A 27832-nucleotide genomic window follows, 5' to 3' on the forward strand; every position below is an offset into this window, starting at 1 on the left:
GTTCTTGAATTTCTTTTTCTTTGGGATGGTTTTGGTCACTGCCTCCTGTACAGTGTTACAAACCTCCATCCCTAGTTCAGGCACTCCACCAGATTGAATCCCTTGAATCTATTTGTCACCTCCACTGTATAATAGGGGATTTTATTTAGGTTATACCTGAATGGCCCAGTGGTTTTCTCTGCTTTGTTCAGTTTAAGCCTAATTTTTGCAATAAGGAGCTCATGATCTGAACCACAGTCAGCTTCCAGTCTTGTTTTGCTGACTTCTCCACATTTGACTGCAAAGAATATAATCAGTCTGATTTTGCTGTTGACCATCTGGTGATGTCCATGTATACAGTCATCTTTTGTGTTTTTGGACAAGGGTGTTTGCTATGACCAGTGCATACTCTTGGCAAAACTCTGTTAGCCCTTGCCTTGCTTCATTCTGTACCCCAAGGCCAAACTTAACCTGTTACTTCTGGTTATCTCTTGACTTCCTACTTTTGCATTCCATTCTGTATGATGAAAAGGACATCTTTTCTGCTGTTAGTTATATAAAATCTTGTAGGTCTTCACAGAACCATTCAACTTCAGCTTATTCAGGATTAGTGGTCAGGGTGTAGACTTGGATTGCTGTGATACGCCTTGGAAACAAACAGAGATCATTCTGTTGTTATTGAGATTGCATCCAAGTACTGCATTTCAGACTCTTTTGTTGACTGTGAGGGCTACTGCATTTCTTCTAAGGGGTTCTTGCCCACAGAAGTAGATACAGTGGACGTTTTAATTAAATTAGCCCATTCCCGTCCATTCTACTTCACTGATTCCTAAAATGTTGAAGTTCACTCTTGCCATCTCCTGTTTGACCACTTCCAATTTACTTTGATTCATGGACCTAAAGTTCCAGGTTCCTATGCAGTATTATTGTTCACAGCATCAGCCTTCACTTTCACCACCAGACTCATCCAAACTGAGCATCATTTCCAATTTGGCCCAGCAGCTGCATTCCTTCTTTCAGTTCAGTTAACTTCAGTTGCTCAGTTGTGTCCAACTCTTTGTGACCCCATGGACTGCAGTATGCCAGGCTTCCATGTCCATTGAGTCAGTGATGCCATCCAACCATCTCATCTTTAGTCGTCCCCTTCTTTTCCTGCCTTCAATCTTTCCCAGCACCAGGGTCTTTTCAAATGAGTCAGCACTTTGCATCAGGTTGCCAAAGTATTGGAGTTTCAACTTCAATATCAGTCCTTCAATGAATACTCAGGACTGATCTACTTTAGGATGGACTGGTTTGATATTCTTACAGTCCAAGGGACTCTCAAGAGTGTTCTCCAACACCACAGTTCAAAAGCATCAATTATTTGGCACTAAGCTCTCTTTATAGTCCCACTCTCATATCCACACTGGAAAAACCATAGCCTTGACTAGATGGACCTTTGTTGACAAAGTAATGTCTCTACTTTTTAATATGCTATCTAGGTTGGTCATAACTTTTCTTTTTTTAATATAAATTTATTTATTTTAATTGGAGGCTAATTACTTTAAAATACTGTATTGGTTTTGCCATACATCAACATGAATCCGCCACAGGTATACACGTGTTCCCCATACTGAACCCCCCTCCCACCTCCCTCCCCATACCATCCCTCTGGGTCATCCCAGTGCACCAGCCCCAAGCATCCTGTATCATGCATTGAACCTGGACTGGCAATTCATTTCATATACGATATTATACATGTTTCAATGCCATTCTCCCAAATCATCCCACCCTCTCCCTCTCCCACAGAGTCCAAACGACTGTTCTATACATCTGTGTCTCTTTTGCTGTCTCGCATAGTTACCATTACCATCTTTCTAAATTCCATATATATGCGTTAGTATACTGTATTGGTGTTTTCTTTCTGGCTTACTTCACTCTGTATAATAGGGTCCAGTTTCATCCACCTCATTAGAACTGATTCAAATGTAATCTTTTTAATGGCTGAGTAATACTCCATTGTGTATATGTACCACAGCTTTCTTATCCATTCATCTGCTGATGGACATCTAGCTTGCTTCCGTGTCCTGGCTATTATAAACAGTGCTGTGATGAACATTGAGGGTACACGTGTCTCTTTCAATTCTGGTTTCCTTGGTGTGTATGCCCAATAGTGGGATTGCTGGGTCATAAGGCAGTTCTGTTTCCAGTTTTCTAAGGAATCTCCACACTGTTCTCCATAGTGGCTGTACTAGTTTGCATTCCCACCAACAGTGTAAGAGGGTTCCCTTTTCTCCACACCCTCTCCAACGTTTATTGCTTGTAGACTTTTGGATAGCGGCCATTCTGACTGGCGTGAAATGGTACTTCATTGTGGTTTTGATTTGCATTTCTCTGATAATGAGTGATGTTGAGCATCTTTTCATGTGTTTGTTAGCCATCTGTATATCTTCTTTGGAGAAATGTCTGTTTAGTTTTTGGCCCATTTTTTGATTGGGTCGTTTATTTTTCTGGAATTGAGCTGCAGGAGTTGCTTGTATATTTTTGAGATTAGTTGTTAGTCAATTGCTTCATTTGCTATTATTTTCTCACATTCTGAAGGCTATCTTTTCACCTTGCTTATAGTTTCCTTTGTTGTACAGAAGCTCTTAATTTTAATTAGGTGCCATTTGTTTATTTTTGCTTTTATTTCCAATAATCTAGGAGGTCGGTCATAGAGAATCCTGCTGTGATTTATGTCAGAGAGTGTCTTGCCTACGTTCTCCTCTAGGAGTTTTATAGTTTCTGGTCTTATGTTTAGATCTTTAATCCATTTTGAGTTATTTTTGTGTATGGTGTTAGAAAGTATTCTAGTTTCATTCTTTTACAAGTGGTTGACCACTTTTCCCAGCACCACTTGTTAAAGAGATTGTCTTTTCTCCATTGTATATTCTTGCCCCCTTTTTCAAAGATAAGGTGTCCATAGGTGCATGGATTTATCTCTGCACTTTCTATTTTGTTTCATTGATCTATAATTCTGTCTTTGTGCCAGCACCATACTGTCTTGATGACTGCGGCTTTGTAGTAGAGCCTGAAGTCAGGCAGGTTGATTCCTCCAGTTCCATTCTTCTGTCTCAAAATTGCTTTGGCTATTCGAGGTTTTTTGTATTTCCATACAAATTGTGAAATTATTTGTTCTAGCTCTGAAAAATACTGTTGGTTGCTTGATAGGGATTGCATTGAATCTATAGATTGCTTTGGGTAGTATACTCATTTTCACTATATTTATTCTTCATATCCATGAACATGGTATATTTCTCCATCTATTATTGTCCTCTTTGATATCTTTCACCAGTGTTTTATAGTTTTCTATATATAGGTCTTTAGTTTCTTTAGGTAGATATACTCCTAAGTATTTTATTCTTTTCATTGCAATGGTGAATGGAATTGTTTCCTTAATTTCTCTTTCTGTTTTCTCATTATTAGTGTATAGGAATGCAAGGGATTTCTGTGTGTTGATTTTATATCCTGCAACTTTACTATATTCATTTCTTAGCTCTAGTACTTTTCTGGTGGAGTCTTTAGGGTTTTCTATGTAGTGGATCATGTAATCTGCAAACTGAAATTTTTACTTCTTCTTTTCCAACTTGGATTGCTTTTATTTCTTTTTCTGCTCTGATTGCTGTGGCCAAAACTTCCAAAACTATGTTGAATAGTAGTGGTGAGAGTGGGCACCCTTGTCTTGTTCCTGACTTTAGAGGAAATGCTTTCAATTTTTCACCATTGAGGATAATGTTTGCTCTGGGTTTGTCATATATAGCTTTTATTATGTTGAGGTATGTTCCTTCTATTCCTGCTTTCTGGAGAGTTTTTATCATAAATGGATGTTAAAATTTGTCAAGGGATTTCTCTGCATCTATTGAGATAATCATGTGGCTTTTATTCTTCATTTTGTTATTGTGGTGTATTACATTGATCGATTTGCAGATATTGAAGAATGCTCGCACCCCTGGGATAAAGCCCACTTGGTCATGGTGTATGATCTTTTTAATGTGTTGTTGGATTCTGATTGCTAGAATTTTGTTAAGGATTTTTGCATCTATGTTCATCAGTGATATTGGCCTGTAGTTTTCTTATTTTTCTGTGGCATCTTTGTCAGGTTTTGGTATTAGGGTGATGGTGGCCTCATAGAATGAGTTTGGACGTTTACCTTCTTCTGCAATTTTCTGGAAGAGTTTGAGTAGGATAGGTGTTTACTCTTCTCTGAGTTTTTTGTAGAATTCAGCTGTGAAGCCATCTGGACCTGGGCTTTTGTTTGCTGGAAGATTTCTGATTACAGTTTCAATTTCTGTGCTTGTGATGCATCTGTTAAGATTTTCTGTTTCTTCCTGGTCCAGTTTTGGAAAGTTGTACTTTTCTAAGAATTTGTCCATTTCTTCCAAGTTGTCCATTTTATTTGCATATAGTTGCTGATTATAGTCTCTTATGATCCTTTGTATTTCTGTGTTGTATATGGTGATCTCTCCATTTTCATTTCTAATTTTATTGATTTCATTTTTCTCCCTTTGTTTCTTGATGATTCTGGCTAATGGTTTGTCAATTTTATTTATCCTTTCAAAGAACCAGCTTTTGGGTTTGTTGATTTTTGCTATGGTCTCTTTTGTTTCTTTTGCATTTATTTCTGCCCTAATTTTTAAGATTTCTTTCCTTCTACTAACCCTGGGGTTCTTCATTTCTTCCTTTTCTAGTTGCTTTACGTGTAGAGTTAGGTTCTTTATTTGACTTTTTTCTTGTTTCTTGAGGTATGCCTATATTGCTATGAACCTTCCCCTTAGCACTGCTTTTACAGTGTCCCATAGGTTTGGGGTTGTGTTTTCATTTTCATTCGTTTCTATGCATATTTTGATTTCTTTTTTGATTTCTTCAGTGATTTGTTGGGTATTCAGCAGTGTGATGTTCAGCCTCCTTATGTTGGAATTTTTAATAGTTTTTCTCCTGTAATTGAGATCTAATCTTACTGCATTGTGGTCAGAAAAGATGCTTGGAATGATTTCAATTTTTTTTTAATTTACCAAGGCTAGATTGATACCCCAGAATATGATCTATCCTGGAGAAGGTTCCGTGTGCACTTGAGAAAAAGGTGAATTTCATGGTCATAACTTTTCTTCCAAGGAGTAAGTGTCTGTTTATTTCATGGCTGCAGTCACCATCTGCAGTAATTTTGGAGCCCCAAAAATAAAGTCTGCCACTGTTTCCACTGTTTTTCCATCTATTTGCCATGAAGTGATGGGACCAGATGCCATGATCTTTGTTTTCTGAATGTTGAGCTTTAAACCAACTTTCTTACTTTCCTCTTTCACTTTCATCAAGAGGCTCTTTAGTTCTTCTTCACTTTCTACCATAAGGGTGGTGTCATCTGCATATCTGAGGTTATTGATATTTCTCCCGGCAATCTTGATTCTGGCTTGTGCTTCATCCAGCCCAGCGTTTCTCCTGATGTACTCTGCATATAAGTTAATAAGCAGGGTGAAAGTATACAGCCAGATGTACTCCTTTTCCTGTTTGGAACTAGTCTGTTGTTCCACGTCCACTTCTAACTGTTACTTACTGACCTGCGTACAGATTTCTCAAGTCAGGTGGTCTGGTATTCACATCTCCTGAAAAATTTTCCACAGTTTATTGTGATCCACACAGTCAAAGGCTTTGTAGTAGTCAATAAAGCAGAAATAGATGTTTTTCTGGAACTCTCTTGGTTTTTTGATGATCCAGTGGATGTTGGCAATTTGAACTCTGGTTTATTCTGCCTTTTCTAAAACCAGCTTGAACATCTGGAATTTCACAGTTCACGTATTGCTGAAGGTTGGCTTGGAGAAGTTTGAACATTACTTTGCTAGCGTGTGAGATGAGTGCAGTTGTGCGATACTTTGAGCATTTTTTGGTATTGCTTTTCTTAGGGCTTGGAATTAAAACTGACCTTTTCCAGTCCTGTGGCCACTGCTGAGTTTTCCAAATTTGCTGGCATATTGAGTTCAGCACTTTCACAGCATCATCTTTTAGGATTTGAATTAGTTCAACTGGAATTCCATCACCTCCACTCACTTTGCTCGTAGTGATGCTTCTTCATAAGGCCCACTTGACTTCACATTCCATGATGTCTGGCTCTAGGTCAGTGATCACACTATTGTGATTATCTGGATCGTGAAGATCTTTTTTTGTACAGTTCCTCTGTGTATTCTTGCCACCTTTTTTCAATATCTTCTGCTTCTGTTAGGTCCATACCATTTCTGTCCTTTATCGAGCCCATCTTTGCAGGAAATGTTCCCTTGGTATCTCTAATTTTCTTGAAGAGATCTCTAGTCTTTTCCATTCTGTTGTTTTCCTCTTTTCTTTGCATTGATCGCTGAGGAAGGCTTTCTTATCTCTTCTTGCTATTCTTTCAAACTCTGCCTTCAGATGCTTATAGCTTTCCTTTTCTCCTTTGCTTTTCACTTCTCTTCTTTTCACAGCTATTTGGAAGGCCTCCCCAGACAGCCATTTTGCTTTTTTGCATTTCTTTTCCATGGGGATGGTCTTCATCCCTGTCTCCTGTACAATGTCATGAACCTCAGTCCATAGTTCATCAGGCACTCTGTCTATCAGATCTAGGCCCTTAAGTCTATTTCTCACTTCCACTGTATAATCATAAGGGATTTGATTTAGGTCATACCTGAATGGTCTAGTGGTTTTCCCCGCTTTCTTCAATTTAAGTCTGAATTTGGCAATAAGGAGTTCATGATCTGAGCCACGGTCAGCTCCTGGTCTTGTTTTTGCTGACTGTATAGAGCTTCTCCATCTTTGGCTGCAAAGAATATAATCAGTCTGATTTTGGTGTTGACCATCTGGTGATATCCATGTGTAGAGTCTTCTCTTGTGTTGTTGGAAGAGGGTGTTTGCTATGACCAGTGCATTTTCTTGACAAAACTCTATTAGTCTTTGCCCTGCTTCATTCCATGTTCTAACACAGCAGATCTCAAATTTTGTTGCACATGTGATTCTTTTGTTTGCATTTTGAATGGGTTTGTTTTTCCCACCATGACTCTTTTAGTTGTATATTTGAAGGCTATTATTTCTGTATTAACATTTTTTATGATCCTGAGTTCTTTCATTCCTTGGGTTAATTTTACATTTGATTCTCTAGAGCTTTACAGATAAATATTATGTCTTACCTGTAAATAGAAGTTGTTTTACTCTCCAGTTCTTATGCATCTGATTGACTGTCTTAGGTGCTACTGCATTGCCTAGTATCTCCTTTATATTTATATAACATTGGAAAATAGTAGGCGGTCTTACTTTGTTTCTCATCCTGGTGTAAATTCCTGTAGTATTTCACTATTAAATAAGAAAGCTGAGCACCGAAGAATTGATGTTTGAACTATGGTGTTGGAGAAGACTCTTGAGAGTCCCCTTGGACTGCAAGGAGATCCAACGAGTACATCCTAAGGGAGATCAGTCCTGGGTATTCATTGGAAGGAGTGATGTTGAAGCTGAAACTCCAATACTTTGGCAACCTGACATGAAGAGCTGAGTCATTTCAAAAGACCCGGGTGCTAGGAAAGATTCAGGGCAGGAGGAGAAGGGGACGACAGAGGATGAGATGGTTGGATGGCATTACCGACTCAATGGATATGAGTTTGGTAAACTCTGGGAGTTGGTGATGGACAGGGAGGCCTGGCGTGCAGCAGTTCATTGGGTCACAAAGAGTTGGACACGACTGAGTGACTGAACTGATACATATGCTTTCCTATTAAAAAAATTAAGGAACTGAAGATGGTGGAGTAGATGGACGTGCATTCATCTCCTGTAAGAACACCAAAATCACACTAGCTGGTGAACAACCATTGAAAGGAGGATGTTGAAACCCACCAAAAAATAAATACCCCATGTTCAGGGACAAAGGAAAAACCACGAGATGTTAGGATGGGTACAATCATGTTACAGTCATACCCCATGTCTGCCAGAGACTCTTGTGCTGTGCTAAGTCGCTTCAGTCATGTCAGACTCTTTGCGACCCCGTGGACTGTAGCCCACCAGGCTTTTCTGTTCTATTGGATTCTCCAGGCAAGAATACTGGAGTGGGCTGCGCTCTTCCTGAACCAGGGATTGAACCATTGAGCCTATAGCCCTACCATGAAGACTGAAGACTCCAGGACTGGGCCGCCTCAGGCCAAACTATAGGGAGGGAACACAATCCCACACATCAGCAGAAAATTGGATTAAAGATTTACTAAATATGATCCTGCCCACCAGTGTAAGACCCACAGCCAGCCCCTCATGTTAGGAAGCTTGCACAAGTCTCTTATCCTCATCCATCAAAGAGCAGACAGATTGAAAACCACAATCACAGGAAAGGTGCCAAAATGATCACATGGATCACAGCCTTGTGTAACTCACTGAGGCTATGAGCCATGCCATGCAGAAGAGCTGGCAAGAATACACAGAAGAACTGTACAAAAAAGATCTTCACAACCCAGAGAATGACAATTGTGTGATCACTTACCTAGAGCCAGACATCCTGGAGTATAATGTCAAGTGGGCCTTAGGAAGCATTACTATGAACAGAGCTAGAAGAGGTGATGGCATTCCAGCTGAGCTATTTCACATCCTAAAAGATAACGCTGTTAAAGTGCTGCACTCAATATGCCAGCAAATTTAGAGCACTCAGCAGTGGCCACAGGATTGGAAAAGATCAGTTTTCATTCCAGTCCCAAAAAGGGAATGCAAGAGAATGTTCAAACTGCTGCACAAATTGCATTCATTTCACTTGCTAGCAAGGTCATGCTCAAAATCCTTCAAGCTAGGCTTGAACAGCATGTGAACCAAGAACTTCCGGATGCACAAGCTGGATTATGAAAGGGAGAAGAACCAGAGATCAAATTTCCAACATCCATTGGCTCATAGAGAAAAGAAAAGGAGTTTCAGAAAAACATCTATTTCTCCTTCATTGACTACATGAAAGCCTTTGACTGTCTGGATCACAACAAACTGTGGAAAATTTTTAAGGAGGTTGGAATACCAGATCACCTCAGCTGCCTCCTGAGAAACCTGTATGCAGGTCAAGAAGCAACAGTTAGAACCTGACATGGAGCAATGAAGTCGTTCAAATTTGGGAAAGGAGTATGTCAAAGCTGTATATTGTTACCCTGCTTATTTCACTTCTTTGCAGAATACATCATGAGCAATGCTGTGCTGGATGAATCAGAAGCTGGAATAAGGATTTCCAGAAGAAATATCAGCAATCTCAGATATGCAGGTGACACCACCCTAATGGCAGTAAACAAAGAGGAACTAAAGAGCCTCTTGATAAAGGTGAGAGAATGAAAATGCTGGCTTAAAACTCAACATTCAAAAAGCGAAGATTTGGTATCCAGTCTCATCACCTCATGGCAAAGAGATGGGGAAAAAATGGAAACAGTGACAGAGTTTATTTTCTTGGGCTCCAAACTCACTGCAGATGGTGACTGCAGCCATGAAATTAAAAGATGCTTGTTCCTTGGAAGTAAAGCTGTGACAAACCTACACCACGTATTAAAAAGCAGAGACATCACTTTGCCGACGAAGCGGCAAATAATCAAAGCTCTGGCTTTTCCTGTAGTCATTTATGAATGTGAAAGTTGGACTGTAAAGAAGGTTGTGTGCTGAAGAATTGATTCTTTTGAACTGTGATGTTGGAGAAGACTCTTGAAAGTACTTGGACAGCGTGGAGATCAAACCAATCAGTCCTAAAGGAAACAGATTCTGAATATTCATTGGAGGAACTGATGCTGAAGCTGAAGCTCCAATACTTCAGCCACATGATGTGAAGAACTGACTCACTAGAAAAGACCCAGATGCTAGGAAAGATTGAAGGCGAGAGGAGAAGGGGACAACAGAGGATGAGGTGGTTGGATGGCATCACCAACTCAATTGTTTTGTGTTTGAGGAAGCCCTGGGGGATGGTGAAGGACAGGTAAGGCTTTTGTGCTTCAGTCCACAGGGTCAGAAGGAGTCAGACACAACTTAGCAACTGAACAGCAAATTAAGAAAATATGTATAAATCCTTCATAATTACCTCTTTTTTTTTCTGTGTTTGTTCAGGAATGACTGTTGAGTTCTGTTAAGTTTTTCAGGACCTATGAAGGTAATTCAGGCTTTCTTTAGATCTGTTAATATGGTATATTATATTGATAGATTTCCTACTATTGAGCCAAGCTTGGCTTCCTGGGAAAATATGCTATGAGGTTTTCCTAATGTGTTATTGGGATGTTTTTGCCAATATTTTTAGTTTTTGCTTTTGTATCGAGTCATAAGTGATAACTTTTTGGAATTTTTTTGTATTATTAGGTTTAGGTTTCCATATCATGCTTTGTTGGGATAGTTCCTCTGTTTCTTTTATGGTAATAGATCTACTTATGCTTTTTTTTCTAATGAGGTCAGTTTTTATTGACCTGTATTTTCTTAAGAACTTATTCATTTTGTCTCATTTTCAAATTTATTTGCATAGAGATCTATCTACCAGAGAGTCTCTTATGGTATTTTAAATCTCTTCTATTTCAATAGTTACCTCCCCCTACTCATTGTTAATTTCCCCCCAGACATTTTTATGTATTAGTTTGTTTGTTCCTACTCACATTCTCACAAATTTTTACTTTATCTTTCATTATTTCCTTTATGTTTTTTTTTTCAAATCTTCTGAATTTTATTTCCTTATGTTTTATTTTGGTTATTTTCCTGTACTTTATATTAACCTTTAGAGTTTGGAATTTATTTAATATATTTTTTGTCTTTCATTTTTATTGATGTAAGTGCTTAAGGCTATGAATTTCCACTGGTCTCAGCTTTAAGTATATCCCATGCTAGGATAGTAGCAGTATTTTTATTTTCATTATTTGTTAAAAAGTGGTTTAATTTTGGTTTTCATTTTACCCACCCATTGTATTCCTGTCTTTTTTTCCTTCTATTTGGTATCTATGCTATAGCTTTTCTGAAATGGTCCTGATCCATAATAAAAAAAACTCAAACCTGAAGCCCTTCATTGTTTGCCTGTTTCTCCAGCCATTGCCTGGCTAACACTCATCTTTGAGGACTAAGCTCAAATTTAAGAATTCTTCTCTGATACCTGTCAACCTTCAATATCAACCCAGTTAAGTACTCCTTTTGAGAAGTAAATAGAATCCCTTCAGCTGTAGACTTCAAAACTCTATTCTGACTTATGAGTTCCGGCAAACTCTAGAGCTTCTTCATAACCTTAGTTTGGTTTGTTGATTTTAGCTTTTCAGTGGAAGTGTAACACAGAGACAGAAAAGCACACTAATTATGTGTCCAGCTCAATCAGTTTGCATAAAGATACCTACACAACCCCAACACAGGTCACGAATGTGCCTATGAAGCTAAAATATATATCAGGAAATAGAAACTTACTAGCTCCCCAGAAGCCCCTTGCGTGGCTCCTCTCAATTGCTAAGCCTTTGCTCCTTTCCAAAGGGAACCATTACGCTGATTTCTAAAAATACAGATTAGTGATTCTGTCTCATAATGGCTGCTTTAAAGTTTTGTCAGATATTTCCAGCATATGTTTCATTTTGCTTTTTTGTGTCTGTTCATTATCTTCTTCCATGCACGATGAGATTTCTGTGGTTCTTTATATGTTGAGTAATTTCGGTTCCTAGCTTGATTATTTTGGATATTACATTGTAAGTTTTGAAGTCTTGTTTATATCCATGGCTTGTATGGTATTTTGAATTTTGGTGTCCTTCCCTAATCCACCTGTTATTATTTGCTTTGCAGAGTTCACAAGTAGCCAGGCCTGGAATTCTGTCTGGGTTTTAGAGTTGAATTCAGTGCAAGATAAGGATTGTATGTGTTTATTTCATCTTGTGTGTGAAGTCATCCAATGTTTTGAGGTTTAATAATATACTTACAAATACCCTCTGAATCAAAGAATAAATCAGAAGGGAAATCAGAAAATATTTTGAGCTGAATGATCATTTTTGTAAAAAAGTAAAATTTGGGATGCAACTAAATGGGTACTTAGAGAGACATTTATAGGTCTTTGGTTCTTTCAAAGAGAGCAGTCAAATTAATAAGCCCCCAGGAAGACCAATCAAGGTAAAAATACAGAGCATAAACTTACAAATGTAGAGAATGAAAAAGGGAAAATCACTTGTAATCTTACATATTTTGAAAGGATAAGAATATATTATGAAGAATGTAAGTTAAATGGATTCATTCCTAGAAAAGCACAACTTTCCAAATCTAACAAAATACATAAAATCAGAGCATATGCAGAATACATGATGCAAAATGCCAGGCTGGATGAAGCTCAAGCTGGAATCAAGATTGCCAGGAGAAATATCAAGAACCTCAGATATGCAGATGACACCACCCTTATGGCAGAAAGTGAAGAGGAACTAAAGAGCCTCTTGATGAAAGTGAAAGAGGAGAGTAAAGAAGCTGGCCTAAAACTCAACATTCAAAAAACTATGATCATGGCATCTTGTCCCATCACTTCATGGCAAATAGAAGAGGAAGAAGTGGAAGCAGTAACAGATTTTATTTTCTCAAGCTCCAGAAGTACTGTGGACAGTAACTGCAGCCATGAAATAAAAAGATGTTTGTTCCTTGGAAGGAAACCTATGACAAAATGAAACAGCATATTAAAAATCTGAGATATCACTTTGCTGACAAAGGTCTATATATTCAAAGTTATGGTTTTTCCAGTAGTCATGTACAGATATGAGATTTGGACCATAAACAAAGTGCTAAATAATTGATGCTTTTGAATTGTGGTGCTAAGATCACTAATGCATTATAGTCTATCAAATGTTTAAAGAAAAAATAACAATCTTATCCACGCTGTTTCAGAAAATTGAGATATGGGAAGACTTTGTATGCAGTCAACATAAACCTTACATCAAAATCTAGAAAGGGTAATTAAAGAAAAGAACATTTGGAACATACTCATTTACAACTAAGATGCCGATGTCCTGCCACACCCAGTATACAAAAGTTAACCTAAAATGTGTCAAAGACCCATATAGAGAAGCTAAAAGTATAAAACTCATAGATTTAAATCTTTGTAACTTTGGACATGGCAATGGTTACTTAAATATGTCACCAAATGTACAAGCAATAATTTTTTTAAAAAAAAGATAAACTTGGTAAAAAATTTAAAATTTGGTACACTGAAGGACATTATGAAAAAAGTGAAAAAGTCCACACAGAATAGGAGAGAATACATGTAAATCATATATTTGATCATGGTATAGCATCCAGAATATGTAAAGAACTCTTACTCTAAACAATTAAAAGACAAGCAACTCAATTTAAAAACAGACATTTAACATGGAACTGGAAGTCCTAGTCAGAGCACTAGGCAAGAAATGGAAATAAACAGCATCCAAATTGCAAAGGAGGAAGTAAAATTATCTCTGTTGACAGATGACATAATATTATATGTAGAAAGCCTCAAAGACACCACTAAAAAACTATAAAAAGTAATAAATTCAACAAAGTTGCAAGATATTAAATCATACAAAAACATCTCTTTTGTTTGTATACACTAACAATGAACAATCCAAAAAGTAAATTAAGAAGATAATCCATTTACAATAGCATCAAAATGAATAAAATACTTAGGAATAAACCTAACCAAAAAGTGAAAGACTTATACAATGCAGACTACAAAGTGCTGCTGAAGAAAAGTAAAGAAGACACAAATAAATAGACATCCCATGTACATGGATTGAATAAGTTGACATATTATTGACCAGAGATGTATCAGTACATCTTTTGTTACCCAAACATTATTGACTGGAGTGTTTCAATATTCATTTGCATAACAAATCACCAGCCACAGGCATTAGTTTCTGCAAAAATCCCCAGGTCAATAATGTGTTAATATTGTTAAGATGTAAATACTACTCAAAGTGATTCACAGAATTAGTGCAATCACTAACAAAATCCCCAAAGTGCTGGTTTTTGTTTGTTTATAGAAATAGAAAAGCCGATCCTAAAATTCATATGGAATCTCCAGGGACCCTGAGTGGCCAAAACAATTTTTAAAAAGAATGAAGTTTGAAATCTCACACTTCATCATTTCAAAACTTACTAAGAAGCCCCAGGAATCAAAACAGTGTTGTACCAGCATAAAAACAGACATAAAGATCAAAGGAGCAGAATAATAAATCCCAAATTAAACTGTCACATATGTGGTCAAATGATCTTTGACCAAGTTTCCAAGAATACTTGATGTGATGGACTTCCCTGGTGGTACTGTGGATAAGAATCCACCTGCCAGTGCAGGTAACATGGGTTGGATCCTTGGTCTGGGAAGATTCCACATGTTTCGGAGCAGCTGAGCCCATATGCCCCAACTATTGAAGCCCTCGTGCCTAGAGTCTGTGCTTTACAATAAGAGAAGCCACCCCATCGAGAAGCCTGCATACCACAAAAACAAAGAGTAGCCCTCGCTCAACACAGTTAGAGTAAAGCCTATGTGCAGCAACCAAAAACAAATAAATAATTTACAAAGAGAACATTAATTTAAAAAAGAACACGATGGGAAAAGGACTTCTCTTCAATAAATGATGCTAGGAAAAATGGAGAGTTGCATACAAAAGAATCAAGGTGGGTCCCTACCTTGTACAATATGCAAAAATTAACTCAAATGGAATAAAAACAGAAATGTAAGACTGAAAACTATAAAAGTCCCAGAAGAAAATGGGGAAAGCTCATGAAATCTAATTTGGCAATGACTTCTATTAGGGGACTTCCCTGGTGGCTCAGATGGTAAAGTATCTGCCTTCAATGTGGGAGACCCAGGTTCAATCCCTGGGTCGGGAAGATCTCCTGGAGAAGGAAATGGCAACCCACTCCAGTATTCTTGCTTGGAAAATCCCATGGATGGAGGAGCCTGGTAGGCTACAGTCCATGGGGTTGCAAACAGTTGGACATGACTGAGGGACTTCACTTTCACTCTTAGATATTACACCAAAAGCACAGGTTACAAAAGGAAAAACAGACGAACGCACTACATTAACCTTAAAAGCTTTTGATCATCAAAGGAAACAATTGAAAAGGCAATCTACAGAATGGGAGAAAATATTTGCAAATCCTATATCTGATAAGAGGTTAATATCCAGAATATATAGAGAATTCCTACAACTGAATGACAGAATAACTTAATTTAAACATGGGCAAAGGACTTAAGTAGACATTTCTCCAAAGAAGATAAACAAATGGCCAACAAACCTGAGAAGATGCTCAACATCACTAATCATCAAAAAATGCAAATCAAAACCACTGTGAGACATTACTTCACACACTTTAGGATGGCCATTATCAAAAACACAGCAAAGAACAGATGTGTGGTGAGGATGTGAAGAAGTTGAAAGCCTTCTGCTCTGTTGGTGGGAATGTAAAATGGTGTAGTCAGTATGGAAAAGAATACAGAAGGTCCTCAAAAAAACAAAAACAAAGCAAGAACTGTCATATGACCAGGGATGTCACTTGTGTATATCCAACAGCACTGAAAACAGAATCTCAAAGAGATATTTGCACACCCACATTCATTACAGCATTATTCAAAATAGCCAAGACTATGGCTCAGATCATGAGTTCCTTATTGCAAAATTCAGACTTAAATTGAAGAAAGTAGGAAACACCACTAAGCCATTCAGGTATAACCTAAATCAAATCCCTTATGATTATGCAGTGGAACTGAAAAATAGATTCAAAGGATTAGACATGGTAGAGTGCCTGAAGAACTATGGACAGAGGTTTGTAACACTGTAGAGGAGGCAATGATCAAAACCATCCCAAAGAAAAGGAAACACAACAAGGCAAAATGGTTGTCTGAGGAGGCCTTACAAATAGCTGAGAAAAGAATAGAGGCAAAAGGAAAAGGAGAAAAGGAAATATATACCATCTAAATGCAGAGTTCCAAAGAATAGCAAGGAGAGATAAGAACGCCATCCTCAGTGATCACTGCAAAGAAATAGAGGAAAACAATAAAATGGGAAAGACTAGAGATCTCTTCAAGAAAATTAGAGATTCCATGGGAACATTTCATGCAAACATGGGCACAATAAGGGACAGAAACGGCAAGGACCTAATAGAAGCAGAAGAGATTAAGAAGGGGTGGCAAGAATACACAGAAGAAATGTACAAAAAAGATCTTAATGACCCAGATAACCATGATGGTGTGATCACTCACCTAGAGCCAGACATGCTGGAATGTGAAGACAGTGGGCCTTAGGAAGGTGATGGAATTCCAGCTGAGCTATTTCAAATTCTAAAAGATGATGCTGTTTAAGTACTGCAGTCAATATGCCAGCAAATTTGGAACACTCAGTAGTGGCCAGAGGACTGGAAAAGGTTACTTTTCATTCCAACCCCAAAGAAGGGCAATGCCAAAGAATGTTCAAACTACCACACAATTGCACTCATTTCAGATGCTAGCAAGGTCATACTCAAAATCCTTCAAGCTAGGCTTGAATAGCATGTGAACTGAGAACTTCCAGATGTTCAAGCTGGATTTAGAAAAGGCAGAGGAACCAGAGATCAAGTTCCCAACATCAGTTGGATCATAGAAAAAGCAAGGGAATTCCAGAAAAGCATCTACTCTGGTTCATTGACTACGTGAAAGCCTTTGACTGTCTGGATCACAACAAACTGTAGAAAATTCTTAGAGAGATGGGAATACCAAACCGTCTTGCTCGTTTCCTGAGAAACCTGTATGCAGGTCAAGAAGCAACTGTTAGAACCAGACATGGAGCAGACTGGTTCCAAATTGGGAAAGGAGTACATCATGGCTGCATATTGTCACCCTGCTTATTTAATTTATATGCAGAGTACATTATGCGAAATGCTAGGCTGGATGAAGCACAAGCTGGAATCAAGATTGCCAGGAGAAATATCAATAACCTCAGATATGCAGATAACACCACTCTAATGGCAGAAAGTGAAGAGGAACTAAAGAGCCTCAAGATGAAGGTAAAAGAGGAGAGTGAAAAATCTAGCTTAAAACTCAACATTTCAGAAAACTAAAATCATGGCATCCAGTGCCATACTTCATGGCAAATTGCTGGAGAAAAAATGGAAACACTGAGACAGACTTTATTTTCTTGGGCTCCAAAATCACTGCAGATGGTGACTGCAGCCATTAAATTAAAAGATGCTTATTCCTTGGAAGAAAAGCAATGACAAACCTAGACAGCATATTAAAAAGCAGAGACATCAATATGCTGATAGAGGTCCATATAGTCAAAGGTATGTTTTTTCCAGTAGTCATGTATGGGTGTGAGAGTTGGACCATAAATAAGTCTGAGCACTGACAAATTGCTGCTTTTGAATTGTGTTGTTGGAGAAGACTCTTTAGAGTCCCTTGAATAGCAAGGAGATCAAACCAGTGAATCCTAAAGGAAATCAATCCTGAATATTCATTGGAAGGACTGAAGTTTAAGCTCTGATACTTTGGCCACCTGATGCGAAGAGCCAACTCATTTGAAAAGACCCTGATGCTGGGAAAGACTGAGGGCAGGAGGAGATGATGGTGACACAGGATGAATGGTTGGATGGCATTATCAACTTGATGGACATGAGTTTGAGGAAACTCTGGGAGACAGTGAGGGACAGGCAAGCCTGGCATGCTGCAGTCCAGGGGGTTGCAAAGAATCGGGCATGACTGAATGACTGAACAACAAAAAAGACATGGAAACAACCTATATATACTTCATTCTGTGGAGAGATATTTTGAATGACATTTTTAAAAACTTCCATGTACAGATGTTCATTGATAGCATATAGAAACTGATCTGTGTCTATGTTAATCTTGTACTTTATAACCCTGCTAAACTCATATAGATAGTCATGTTGTGTGCAATAGAAGAAACACGTACAGGATTTGTATGTTGAATTATTTAAAACTCATGAATAAAATCAAAGATATAAATAAATAGAGAGATTTACTATGTTCATGGGTTAGAAGAGTCAGAGCAGCAAACATATCAATTCTCTCCAAAGCTATAGATTTAATAGCAATCAAATTCCAGCAGAAAAAAATATAATTGTGGTTTACTACTGCATAGTGTTTTGGGTATTTCTTTTATATGCAAAGATCTTATGAGCCAATAAAACTTTCAAAGTAAAAAAAAATTTTTTTTTGAGATCAGTCCTGCTATTCTAAAATTTTATGAAAGGGCAAAACAACCTTAATAGCCAAAAAGATCTGGTGAAACGTGTATAAATTTGGAGGAATCACATTCCCAGATACTGAGCTGCTATTAAGCTATAATAATCAAGACAGGTGGTATTGGTGAAAGGATCAGAAATCCAAAGAGCAGAAGAGAGATTATTGAAAGATACCCTCTTTTATAAAGATGCTAATTGACCCCATTCATGAGGGCTCCAACCTCATGGCCTAATCACCTCTCAAATGCACAGATATTGGAGGCCACATGAAGACAGAGACAGAGATAGGAGTTAGGCTGCTAGAAGCCAAGAATCTCTTCAAGCCACAAGAATGTGCCTGTGGCCAGGAAGGGTTTCCCATCTAGAGCTTTCAGATGTGGGGCCGTAATAGGTTTTTGGGGGCGAGGTGATGGGGGAGTATTAAGGGTTTTCTACATATAAGATTAACGCTTCTGCAAACAGAGAGAGTTTGACTTTATTTTTTCCAGTTTGGATACCTTTATTTGTTCTACCTGCAGAATTGCTCTGGCTCAGAGATCTAATGTTATTTTGAAGAGAAGTGGTAAGGGGGCCAGACATATTCTGCTGGGTGGTAAAGAGAGAGAAGGGAGCTAGATCTTATGTTGAGGTACCACCCTGGGCCAATGAAGTCACAGAATACCAGGGACCCTCAACTTTGGATGCTCCATTGAACCCACTGTTAGGTGGAGATTAGGTGTATTTGGGGTGAGAAGTATTTAGAGGTAGATTGGTTGGCCTTGGAGTAACAAGCCTACTCTAGCATGAAAATGGAAATATTTGTATATTATGTACCTATTTCCTTCCAGGGGAGAAAATGGGAAATCAGGTGAACACTGAATTAGAACAAGTAATAAAGTAATCCCTTCCACGTAACAAAGCTGATGGAGCCATTGAAGAGTCTCTAGTTCCTCTTCCCCCAGGCTTTGTGATCAGTGTGTTCCACCTCATTGGCAACTTTCTGAAAACAGTATTAATAAGCTATTTCCCTTGTCTGGGAAATGAGTATAAGGACTTTATTTTCTATGAGAATACTGGCTCTGCAAATGTACTTCCAAATTGCTCCCCACATGAGCTCAGTTTGAACCATATCCCCTTTGGAGTTACTAAATGAGTTATAGGAATGTTTAATGTTTGAAGCATACCGTGTCCAAAAATTTCTTTTAAAACTATAGAAAACTTCAGATTATGACAACTCAGCATTAAAAACTTACCAACTTCTTGATATATATCCAAAGGAAGTGAAATCAGGGTCTCAAAATAATATCTGGGGTCCCATGTTCATCGCAGAATTACTCACAGTAGTCAAGGAATGAAAACAACCTAAATGTTTGTCAGTGGACAAATGGATAAAGAAAATGTGGTATATGTCTGCATATGTGTATATACATACCATTTTCAACAACATGGATGAACCTTGACTACATTATGCTGAGTGAAATAAGTCTGAGAAAGACAAATACTGCACTGCATGCCCTCACTTAATAGGCTGGATGAAATACAAGATGAAATCAAGATTGCTGTGAGAAATATCAACAAGATGCCTGTGTGCTAGTCGTGTTCAACTCTGCAACCCTTTAGACTGTAGCCAGTATACTGGAGTGGGTTGCCATTTCCTTCTCCAGGGGATCTTCCTGACCCAGAGATCAAACCTGTGTCTCCTACATTGCAGACGGATTCTTAACCTGCTGAGCCATCGGGGAAGCCCATCAACAAGATGATACAACTCTAATGGCAAAAAATGAAGAGGAACTAAAGAGCTTCTTGGCAAGGGAGAAAGAGGATAGTGGAAAAGCTGGCTTAAAACTCAACTTTCCAAAAACGAAGATCATGGCATCCAGTCCCATCACTTCATGACAAATAGAAAGGATAAAAGTAGAAGCAGTGACAGATTTTGTTTTTTGGGCTCCAAAATTACTGCAGATGGTGACTGCAGCCGTGAAATTAAAAGACCTCTTGCTCCTTGGAAGGAAAGCTATGACAAACCTAGACAGCATATTAAAAAGCAGACATCACTTTGCTGACAAAGATCTGTATAGTCAAAGCTATAGTTTTTCCATTAGTCATTTACAGATGTGAGAGTTGGGCCATAAAGAAGGCTGAGCACCAGATAATAGATACTTTCAAATTGTGGTACTGGAAAAGCCTCTTGAGAGTCCCTTGGACAGCAAGGAGATGAAACCAGTCAATCCTAAGGACAGTGAACTCTGAATATTCCCTGGAAGGACTGATGCTGAAGCTGAAGCTCCAATACTTTGGCCACCTGATGTGAAGAGCCAACTCATTGGAAAAGACCGATGCTGGGAAAGATTGAAGGTGGGAGGAGAAGGGGACGACAGAGGATGAAATGGTTGGATAGCATCACCAACTCAATGGACATGAGTTTGAGCAAACTCGGGGAGATAGTGAAAGACAGGGAATCCTGGTGTGCTACAGTCCATGGAGTCACAAAGAGCTGGACACAACTGAGCAAAGAACAATAATAACAATGCTCTTACATGTGGAATCTAAACCCATCAAGCTACTAGACACAGAGAGGAGAATGGTGATGGCAGGGGTGGTAGAGGGGAAAATGAGGAAGTGTTGGTCTAAGGGTACGAGTTCGGGAGATCTAATGTCAACATGGTGAGTATCTACTTGAAATTTGTTAAGGGAGATCTTAAATGTTAAATCAGCACAAAAATGGTAATTATGTGAGCTGATAGATATGTTAATGCACTTGAGTGTGTTGATTGTTTCACAATGTGTGTGTGTGTATATATATATATGTATATATATATCATAATGTCAATTTGTATACCTTAAGAAGTGTAGGTATATAAGACAAATAAGAATTATATATATGTATATATATATATATATATATATATATATATATATAATTTGGTGGCTTATACCGTAAAGTGCTGCCCGCGATGTGGGGGACCCAGGTTCGATCCCTGGGTTGGGAATATCCCCTGGAGAAGGAAATGGCAACCCACCCCAGTACTCTTGTCTAGAAAATTCCATGGATGGAGGAGCCTGGTGGGCTACAGTCCATGGAGTCGCAAAGAGTCAGACATGACTAAGTTCGTGTTTTTTCTTTCTTTCTTTTCTTATATAGTTTGTCAATTTATTTGCCAACTATACCTCAGTAAGTTCAGTTGCTCAGTCATGTCTGACTCTTTGCGACCGCATGGACTGCAGCTCACCAGGCCTCCCTGTCCATCACCAACTCCTGGAGTTTACTCAAACTCATGTCCATCGAGTTGTTGATGCCATCCAACCATCTCAGCCTCTGTCATCCCCTTCTCCCGCCTTCAATCTTTCCCAGCATCAGGGTCTTTTCCAGTGAATCAACTCTTTGCATCAGTTCAGTTCAGTCCCTCAGTTGTGTATGACTGTTTGCGACCCCATGGACTGCAGCATGCCAGGCCCATCACCGATTCCCAGAATTTACTCAAACTCACGTCCATTGAGTTGGTGATGCCATCCAACCATCTCATCCTCTGTCATCCCCTTCTCCTGCCTTCAAGATACCTCAATAAAGCTGGAAACAAAAACTGACATGACCCGACCTGGTTGTCTTCCAGGTATGAGAGAATTGAAATCCCAATTCATATTGTACCTCACGTAACCATTGGGAAAGTATGCCTTGAGTCAGCAGTTGAGCTGCCCAAGATCCTGTGCCAAGAAGAACAAGATGCATATAGGAGGATCCACAGGTAGAGACCCTCGCTGCTCATCTTTCTACTTCTCAGGGCCTGGTCCCCATTCCCTCCCGTCCTGTCATCTTTGGCAGCTCAACTTGTGAGCCCCCTTTGCTTTTTTGCTCTCTTATGAAAAAGCTTTACAGTAGTTTGCAGTCATCAGTTTTCTCACCCTGTATGATAACAGTCTCTTTACCACTTGTTTCTCTCCTGGTGTACTTTGCATCCTCCTGGGGCAAAGATAATTTTTTAGTTGCTAAAAAAAATTAACATCTAAGTTAACCCCATGTACTATGTGACGCCTTCAGTCAGAGACAGTAATTTCCAGATTATTTCTTTGAATTATTTCAATGTTCGAAATGAAAGTACATCCCCCCATCATGAAAAATTTAACAAGAATGGAAAGTTAAATGATCCATAATTATCTGTTCTGGCAGCAGACTGGTGCCAGCCAGATTAGATGAACTGATGCTCTGCTACTAATCTATTTTATCCTATCCCTTTAGCCTTACACATCTGGACTCAGTAACCAAGATCCATAATGGCTCAGGTAAGATTTTTTTCCCCTAAAGTATAAACAGTAAAATACTCACATGACCGAAGCAAATTTAGCTGAAGTAACTGAATTGGTGAGTACAAATTACCCTGGAGTTTTCTTTCCCAAGAGCTTTTCCACTTGCTAAGCCTGCCCCCACAACTTTTCTGTTGAACCCTGCGGACAACTGAATACCATACATGCCACCCAAAGGAAGACTGGAATGTTTGCAGCAGCAGTATTTGCAATAGCCAAAAAGTGGAAACACCCAGCTGTCTGTCAGTGGGTGAATGGATCAACAAAGCGTGATCCATCCATAAAACAAAGTATTGCTCAGAAATGAAAAGAACAAACTACCGATATGTGATGGAGAAGGAAATGGCAAACCACTCCAGTATTCTTGCCTGGAGAATCCCATGGACAGAGGAGCCTGGCAGACTACAGTCCATGGGGTCGTAAGAGTTGGATATGACTTAGCGACTAAATCATCAAATCATCACATGGACAACCTTGATGAATCTCAAAACCATTATGCCAGGTGAAGTGTCATGTAAACTGTTACATACTTTATAGTTCCATTTATATGAAATTCAAGAATAGGCAAGAGTAATGGGGCTTCCCTGGTGGCTCAGAAGATAAAGAATCCACCTACAACATGGGAGACTGGGGTTTGATCTCAGGGTTGGGAAGATCCCCTGGAGGAGGGAATGGCTACCCACTCGTTATTCTGGCCTGGAGAATCCCCATGGACAGAGGAGCCTGGTGGGCTACAGTCCAAGGGGTTGCAAAGAGTCAGACACGACTGAGTAACTAAGCACAGCACAATCCATGGTGACAGCATAGATTATGGATTAGTGTGGGGAAGTCTTGAAGGTTGGGGAAAGAGACCCTTTTAGGGGTCTTAGCCCTTTCGCTATGAGAGTGAAAAGCTGGTTATCTTTCTGCTCTCTGCATAGGCACGCTTCCCTCTGGATTATGGGTTCAGGGATGTTCAGGGTAGCCTCCAAATAGGTATCTTCCTTGCTCAGTTATCCTGCTGTCCCGGCTGCCCATCCAAAGCTGTCTGCCAGTTCTACTACTATACTTTTTCTATGTTCTCCTCCTTCCCCTTCTTCCTGTACTCCCTGGTGTGGGGCTGCTGATGGTGGAATGTTGTCCTTGTGTTTTGTTTCTGTTGAAGTATTTACCAAGAATCTGTGCAGTCAGATGTCAGCGGTCAGCGGACCTCTACTGCAGTGGTTGGAGGACAGACTGGAGCAAAACCAACAGCATGTGCAGGAGCTGCAACAAGAAAAGGAAGAGCTTCTGCAAGAACTTTCTTCTCTAGAATAAAGCAGGAGACAGAACGGGGTAAAATGCTTTTCTTCCAATTTGTGTTAAACATGGTCTGCAATTTCACATATAGGATGTGTAGGAATATGAGGGAGCAGCTCTTTTTATACCCCAATGGATGTGTCTTATGCCTGCAATTACCAAACACAAGACATCTTCCAGAAAGTTTCATTTAGGGCTTAATAAACCCTCCTACCTGGAACTGGCCTACACAGAGCAAATGCAGGGTGATTTAAGTAGAATATGAAAGCTTTTTAAAGACTGTGGAAGGTACATTGGCAAGGACATTCTATAATAAAATGTCTGGGGAGTATATCTCAAATGTTCATTTCCCCCTGGAATGAGCTAAAGGAAGAAGAGTATTTCATGTTTGATTTTGTACTTAGGATGCTTATATTGGACAAGTAAATAAGTACATGAGGGTCAGTGGAAAGAAGTGACTCTACCTATACTTTTTGCCCCCACTGACAGGCATATATCTCGTGTCTTCCTTCCTGATCTCTAAAATAGGTATTCTGAGATATCTAGGAAAGGTTGAATCTATGTGGGTGCTCTTTATAACCAAAAACATAAGTTCTGACATATTTGACTTTGAAGCAAATTCCTGTTGAGCAGATCCTAGACCCTAAGAACTAGTATAATATAAATGTGTTTTTCCAGAAACATTTAGGACTTAGGATGTAACAGAAATCACACTTTAAAAAGTTCTGTTGCATCCTTCTTACCATGTGTAACCACAAATGATAAGTGTATCTTCAGAAAAGAGCCAAGCCTACCTCATACTAGAAATTACAGTGGGAATTGAAGGAGTTAGAAAGATGACAAAGAAAGTCCTAATCCCAACAGCAGTGACAAAGGGTTGGTTTTTGTTTTTTCTTCCTGTTTCTCCCTAAATTATTGCTTTTCACATTTCAAAGTATAGTCCAGAACTACCTGTACCATAATCATTTGGATGTCAGACTTCATCTCTTCATCTCAGAACCAGAAAAGGTCATGAACTTTCTTAGGGCATATGTAGTCTAAATGTTGTGTTTTCCCTCATTTCCCACAGCCAGAGTTCTTCTCTATTCTTTTCTTTCCCTGTAGGAAGGATGAAGATATCCAGGAATAAAATTAATTAGGCTAAATCCATTTTGAAGAAGAAAAACTGGGGGGACTCCCGTTACCTGACTTCAAGATTTACTATAAAGCTGTAGTGATCAAGACAGCCCAACCGATTTTGACAAAGGTACAGAAGCAATTCAACGGAGGAAGGATAGTCTTTTCAACAAATCATGTTGGTGCAGTTGGCAAAGAAAAGAAACTTTGACCTAAACTGTATACAATATACAAATTTGAAAATGTATCATGATGTTAGGTATAAGATGTAAAACTGTAAAACCTTTAGGGAAAAAAAAATCATAGAAAAATCTTTAGGATCTTGGGCTAGACAACGAGCTCTTGGCCTTCACCCCAAAAGCACAGTCCTAAAAGGAAAAAGTTGATACACTGGACTTTTTCAAAAGGAAAAACTGCTCTGCAAACAATTTAAGAGGAAGATGTTATTGACAGAAATCACTTGCAAACCATTTATCGTGATGAATCCAGAATATATTGTATAAAGTCAAGAGGAAAAAAATAATACAATTAGAAAATGAGCAGAAGACATGAATAGACATAGCACTGAAGAGGGAATGTTAATGGCAAGCAAGCATAGGAGAAAATGCTGAATCTTATTAGTAATCAGGGGATGCAAATTAAAACCATAAGGAATTATGACTATGTACTTATCAGAATGGCTAAAGAAAATAATAATGAAAATGGGGACTTCCTGGCAGTTCAGTGGTTGAGACTCTGCCTTTCAGTGCCAGGGGCATGGGTTTGATCCCTAGTTGGGGAACTAAGATCCCACATGCTTCAGGGTGTGGCCAAAATTTTTTTAAAATAGTGAAAATAGAAGATGCTCTTAAGCATACAAATTGGAGATCTCTTACCTTGCTGAATGGAATGTAAAATGGTAAGCCACTCTGAAAAAAAGAGTTTGGAAACTTCTAATAAACTTAAACATGAAAGTAAAAGCGTTAGCTGCTCAGTCATATCTGACTCTTTGGACTCCATGGACTGTAGCCTGCCAGGCTCCTCTGTCCATAGGGATTCTCCAGGCAGGAATACTGCAGTGGGTTGCCATTCCCTTCTCCAGGGGATTTTCCTGACCCAGGGATCGAAAGTTAGACATACATGTACTTTATTACCCAGCAACTGTTTTTCTGGACATCTATCCCAAAGAAATGAAAGCCTATTTTGGCACAAAAACTTCTATATAGATGTTATTAGCACTTTCATTTGTAATAGCCCCAGATGAAACAACCCAGATGTCCTGCAGTTGTGTGTGCAGTTAAACCAACCATGCACACCACGGGATACTACTCTGCAATGTAAAGAAACAGAATATTGATATACACAACTTGGATGGACCTCAAGTGTATTATGATGAATGAAAAAAGTCTCAACAGGCCACCTGCTGTATGACTGCATTTGTATAACATTCTAAATTCTTGAAATGAAAAAATTATAGAAATGAAGAACAGATTAATGGTTGCCAAGGATAGGACTAGAGTGGGTATGAGATATGCGTGATTTTAAAGGGTAACAACACAAGCAGTTCCTTTGTGCTGATGGAACAGTTCTATTTCTTGATTGTGGTGCTGATTACATGAATGTATATCTGTACTAAAACTATATAGAGCTACACAAAAAAAAACCCACAAATGAGTGCATGTAAAATCTGGTGAAACCAAATAAGGTCTATAGTCTAGTCAGCAGTATTGTACCATTGTCAATATGTTGGTTTTGAAGTTGGACTATAATGATGTGTAAGATCTTACCACTGGGGGAAACTCAGACTCCCTGTACTATTTTTGCACCTTCCTGTTAATCTGTAATTATTACAAAATAAAGAGTTGTAAGTTTTAAATAAGGAACTAGGAGGCATGGTATGTACTTGTGAAACAAGAGTAATAAAAAGAAAATTTGAGGGGAATAGGATGATTTGACTATTTTTACAGGCCAGCCTTCAGCATGTGTCCCTCCTAAGCTATTTACACTGATGCAGTTATGACCATTTGAAATTCTTTTTCTAACCTGATAATCTGGGTTGTAATTTGTAAAACAGGAATGTGGGGAGAGGAGGTGGGTACTCAGAAATGTCAAAGTACATGCCATGCCTGAGGAAGCAGGGCTGGGATGAGGGCCTTGTCTGGGGCCAAATGATGTAGCAAATAAGTAAATATAGTGATGGAAATGGAAGCCAGGTTTGTCAAGTGTCAGTATTGATGTGAAAGTTTTTTCCAAGGAAAAATGTATATATACACAGATATAGGGCTGTGTGCAGATATAGATGCATGTATTTCCTGGCTCTGTCCATTCAGATTAGAAGAAATGATACCCCAGTAGCTATGAGCACATCGAGCACCCAGATATTGGTTCTCACTAAATGTAACCAGGGCCGCCTCTGAGAGAAATGGCTGGTTCTGGAGCTGGGGCAGAGAAAGTATGAGATAAGCCGAGACCAAAGTTCCGTTGTTAATGCTGACAAAAGGCCACTTAAAACAAGGAGTAAATTCAGAGCAGTGCTTATTGGTACCAGCAGGTTTGTAGCCTCCCCACAAATCTCTCTCTCCTGTACCTTAACTTCAGCTTCTTTCAGAGATGACACTTTGATCAACTTCCAGCCTAACAGCGTGAAGCATTCTGTAGACACCCCTTCCCCTGTGAAAATGATAAAAATTATCTTTGAATTATTAAAGTCCCTGGGAGTAGTCTGAGGAGCAAACAGAAACTCAAGAAAATCCACAAAAATTCCCAAAGAATTTCTAGTATTCGAATTGAGATCTCTTAGGGGAAACACACTGACTGGAACTGCCAACCCTGGCCAGGCACCATAGTAACCATTTGCGTGAGTTATTTTAGGACAGGAGGTAGTGGTAAGGAACACAGAACTAACAAGCCACCACCAACCAGAAGAGTTCAGGAAAAGTTCAAAAGGAGATGCCACATGTCCCACCACCTCCCAGAGCCCTTGCTGGAATCCATCTTGGCTGAGCAACGTGTGCACCACCAGGAAGGACTCTGAGAC

At 39.0% G+C, this 27832-nt stretch overlaps 1 protein-coding gene across 4 annotated transcripts in view; it reads left to right on the forward strand.

Annotated features, from left to right (window-relative positions):
* BRCC3 (BRCA1/BRCA2-containing complex subunit 3) overlaps positions 1–27000 on the forward strand; it is a 78842-nt gene extending 51842 nt beyond the window's left edge. For all 4 annotated transcript variants that reach the window (XM_027533387.1, XM_027533386.1, XM_027533390.1 and 1 more), the window contains 4 exons: positions 21735–21866; positions 22358–22401; positions 23567–23736; positions 24805–27000. In XM_027533387.1, the coding sequence (XP_027389188.1) occupies positions 21735–21866; positions 22358–22401; positions 23567–23718 (328 nt within the window). In that variant the 3' untranslated portion in view covers positions 23719–23736; positions 24805–27000. The remainder of the gene's footprint in view (positions 1–21734; positions 21867–22357; positions 22402–23566; positions 23737–24804) is intronic.
* Positions 27001–27832: the final 832 nt, after the last annotated feature.

Source organism: Bos indicus x Bos taurus, chromosome X (assembly GCF_003369695.1).
Source record: "Bos indicus x Bos taurus breed Angus x Brahman F1 hybrid chromosome X, Bos_hybrid_MaternalHap_v2.0, whole genome shotgun sequence".
NCBI lineage: Eukaryota > Metazoa > Chordata > Mammalia > Artiodactyla > Bovidae > Bos > Bos indicus x Bos taurus.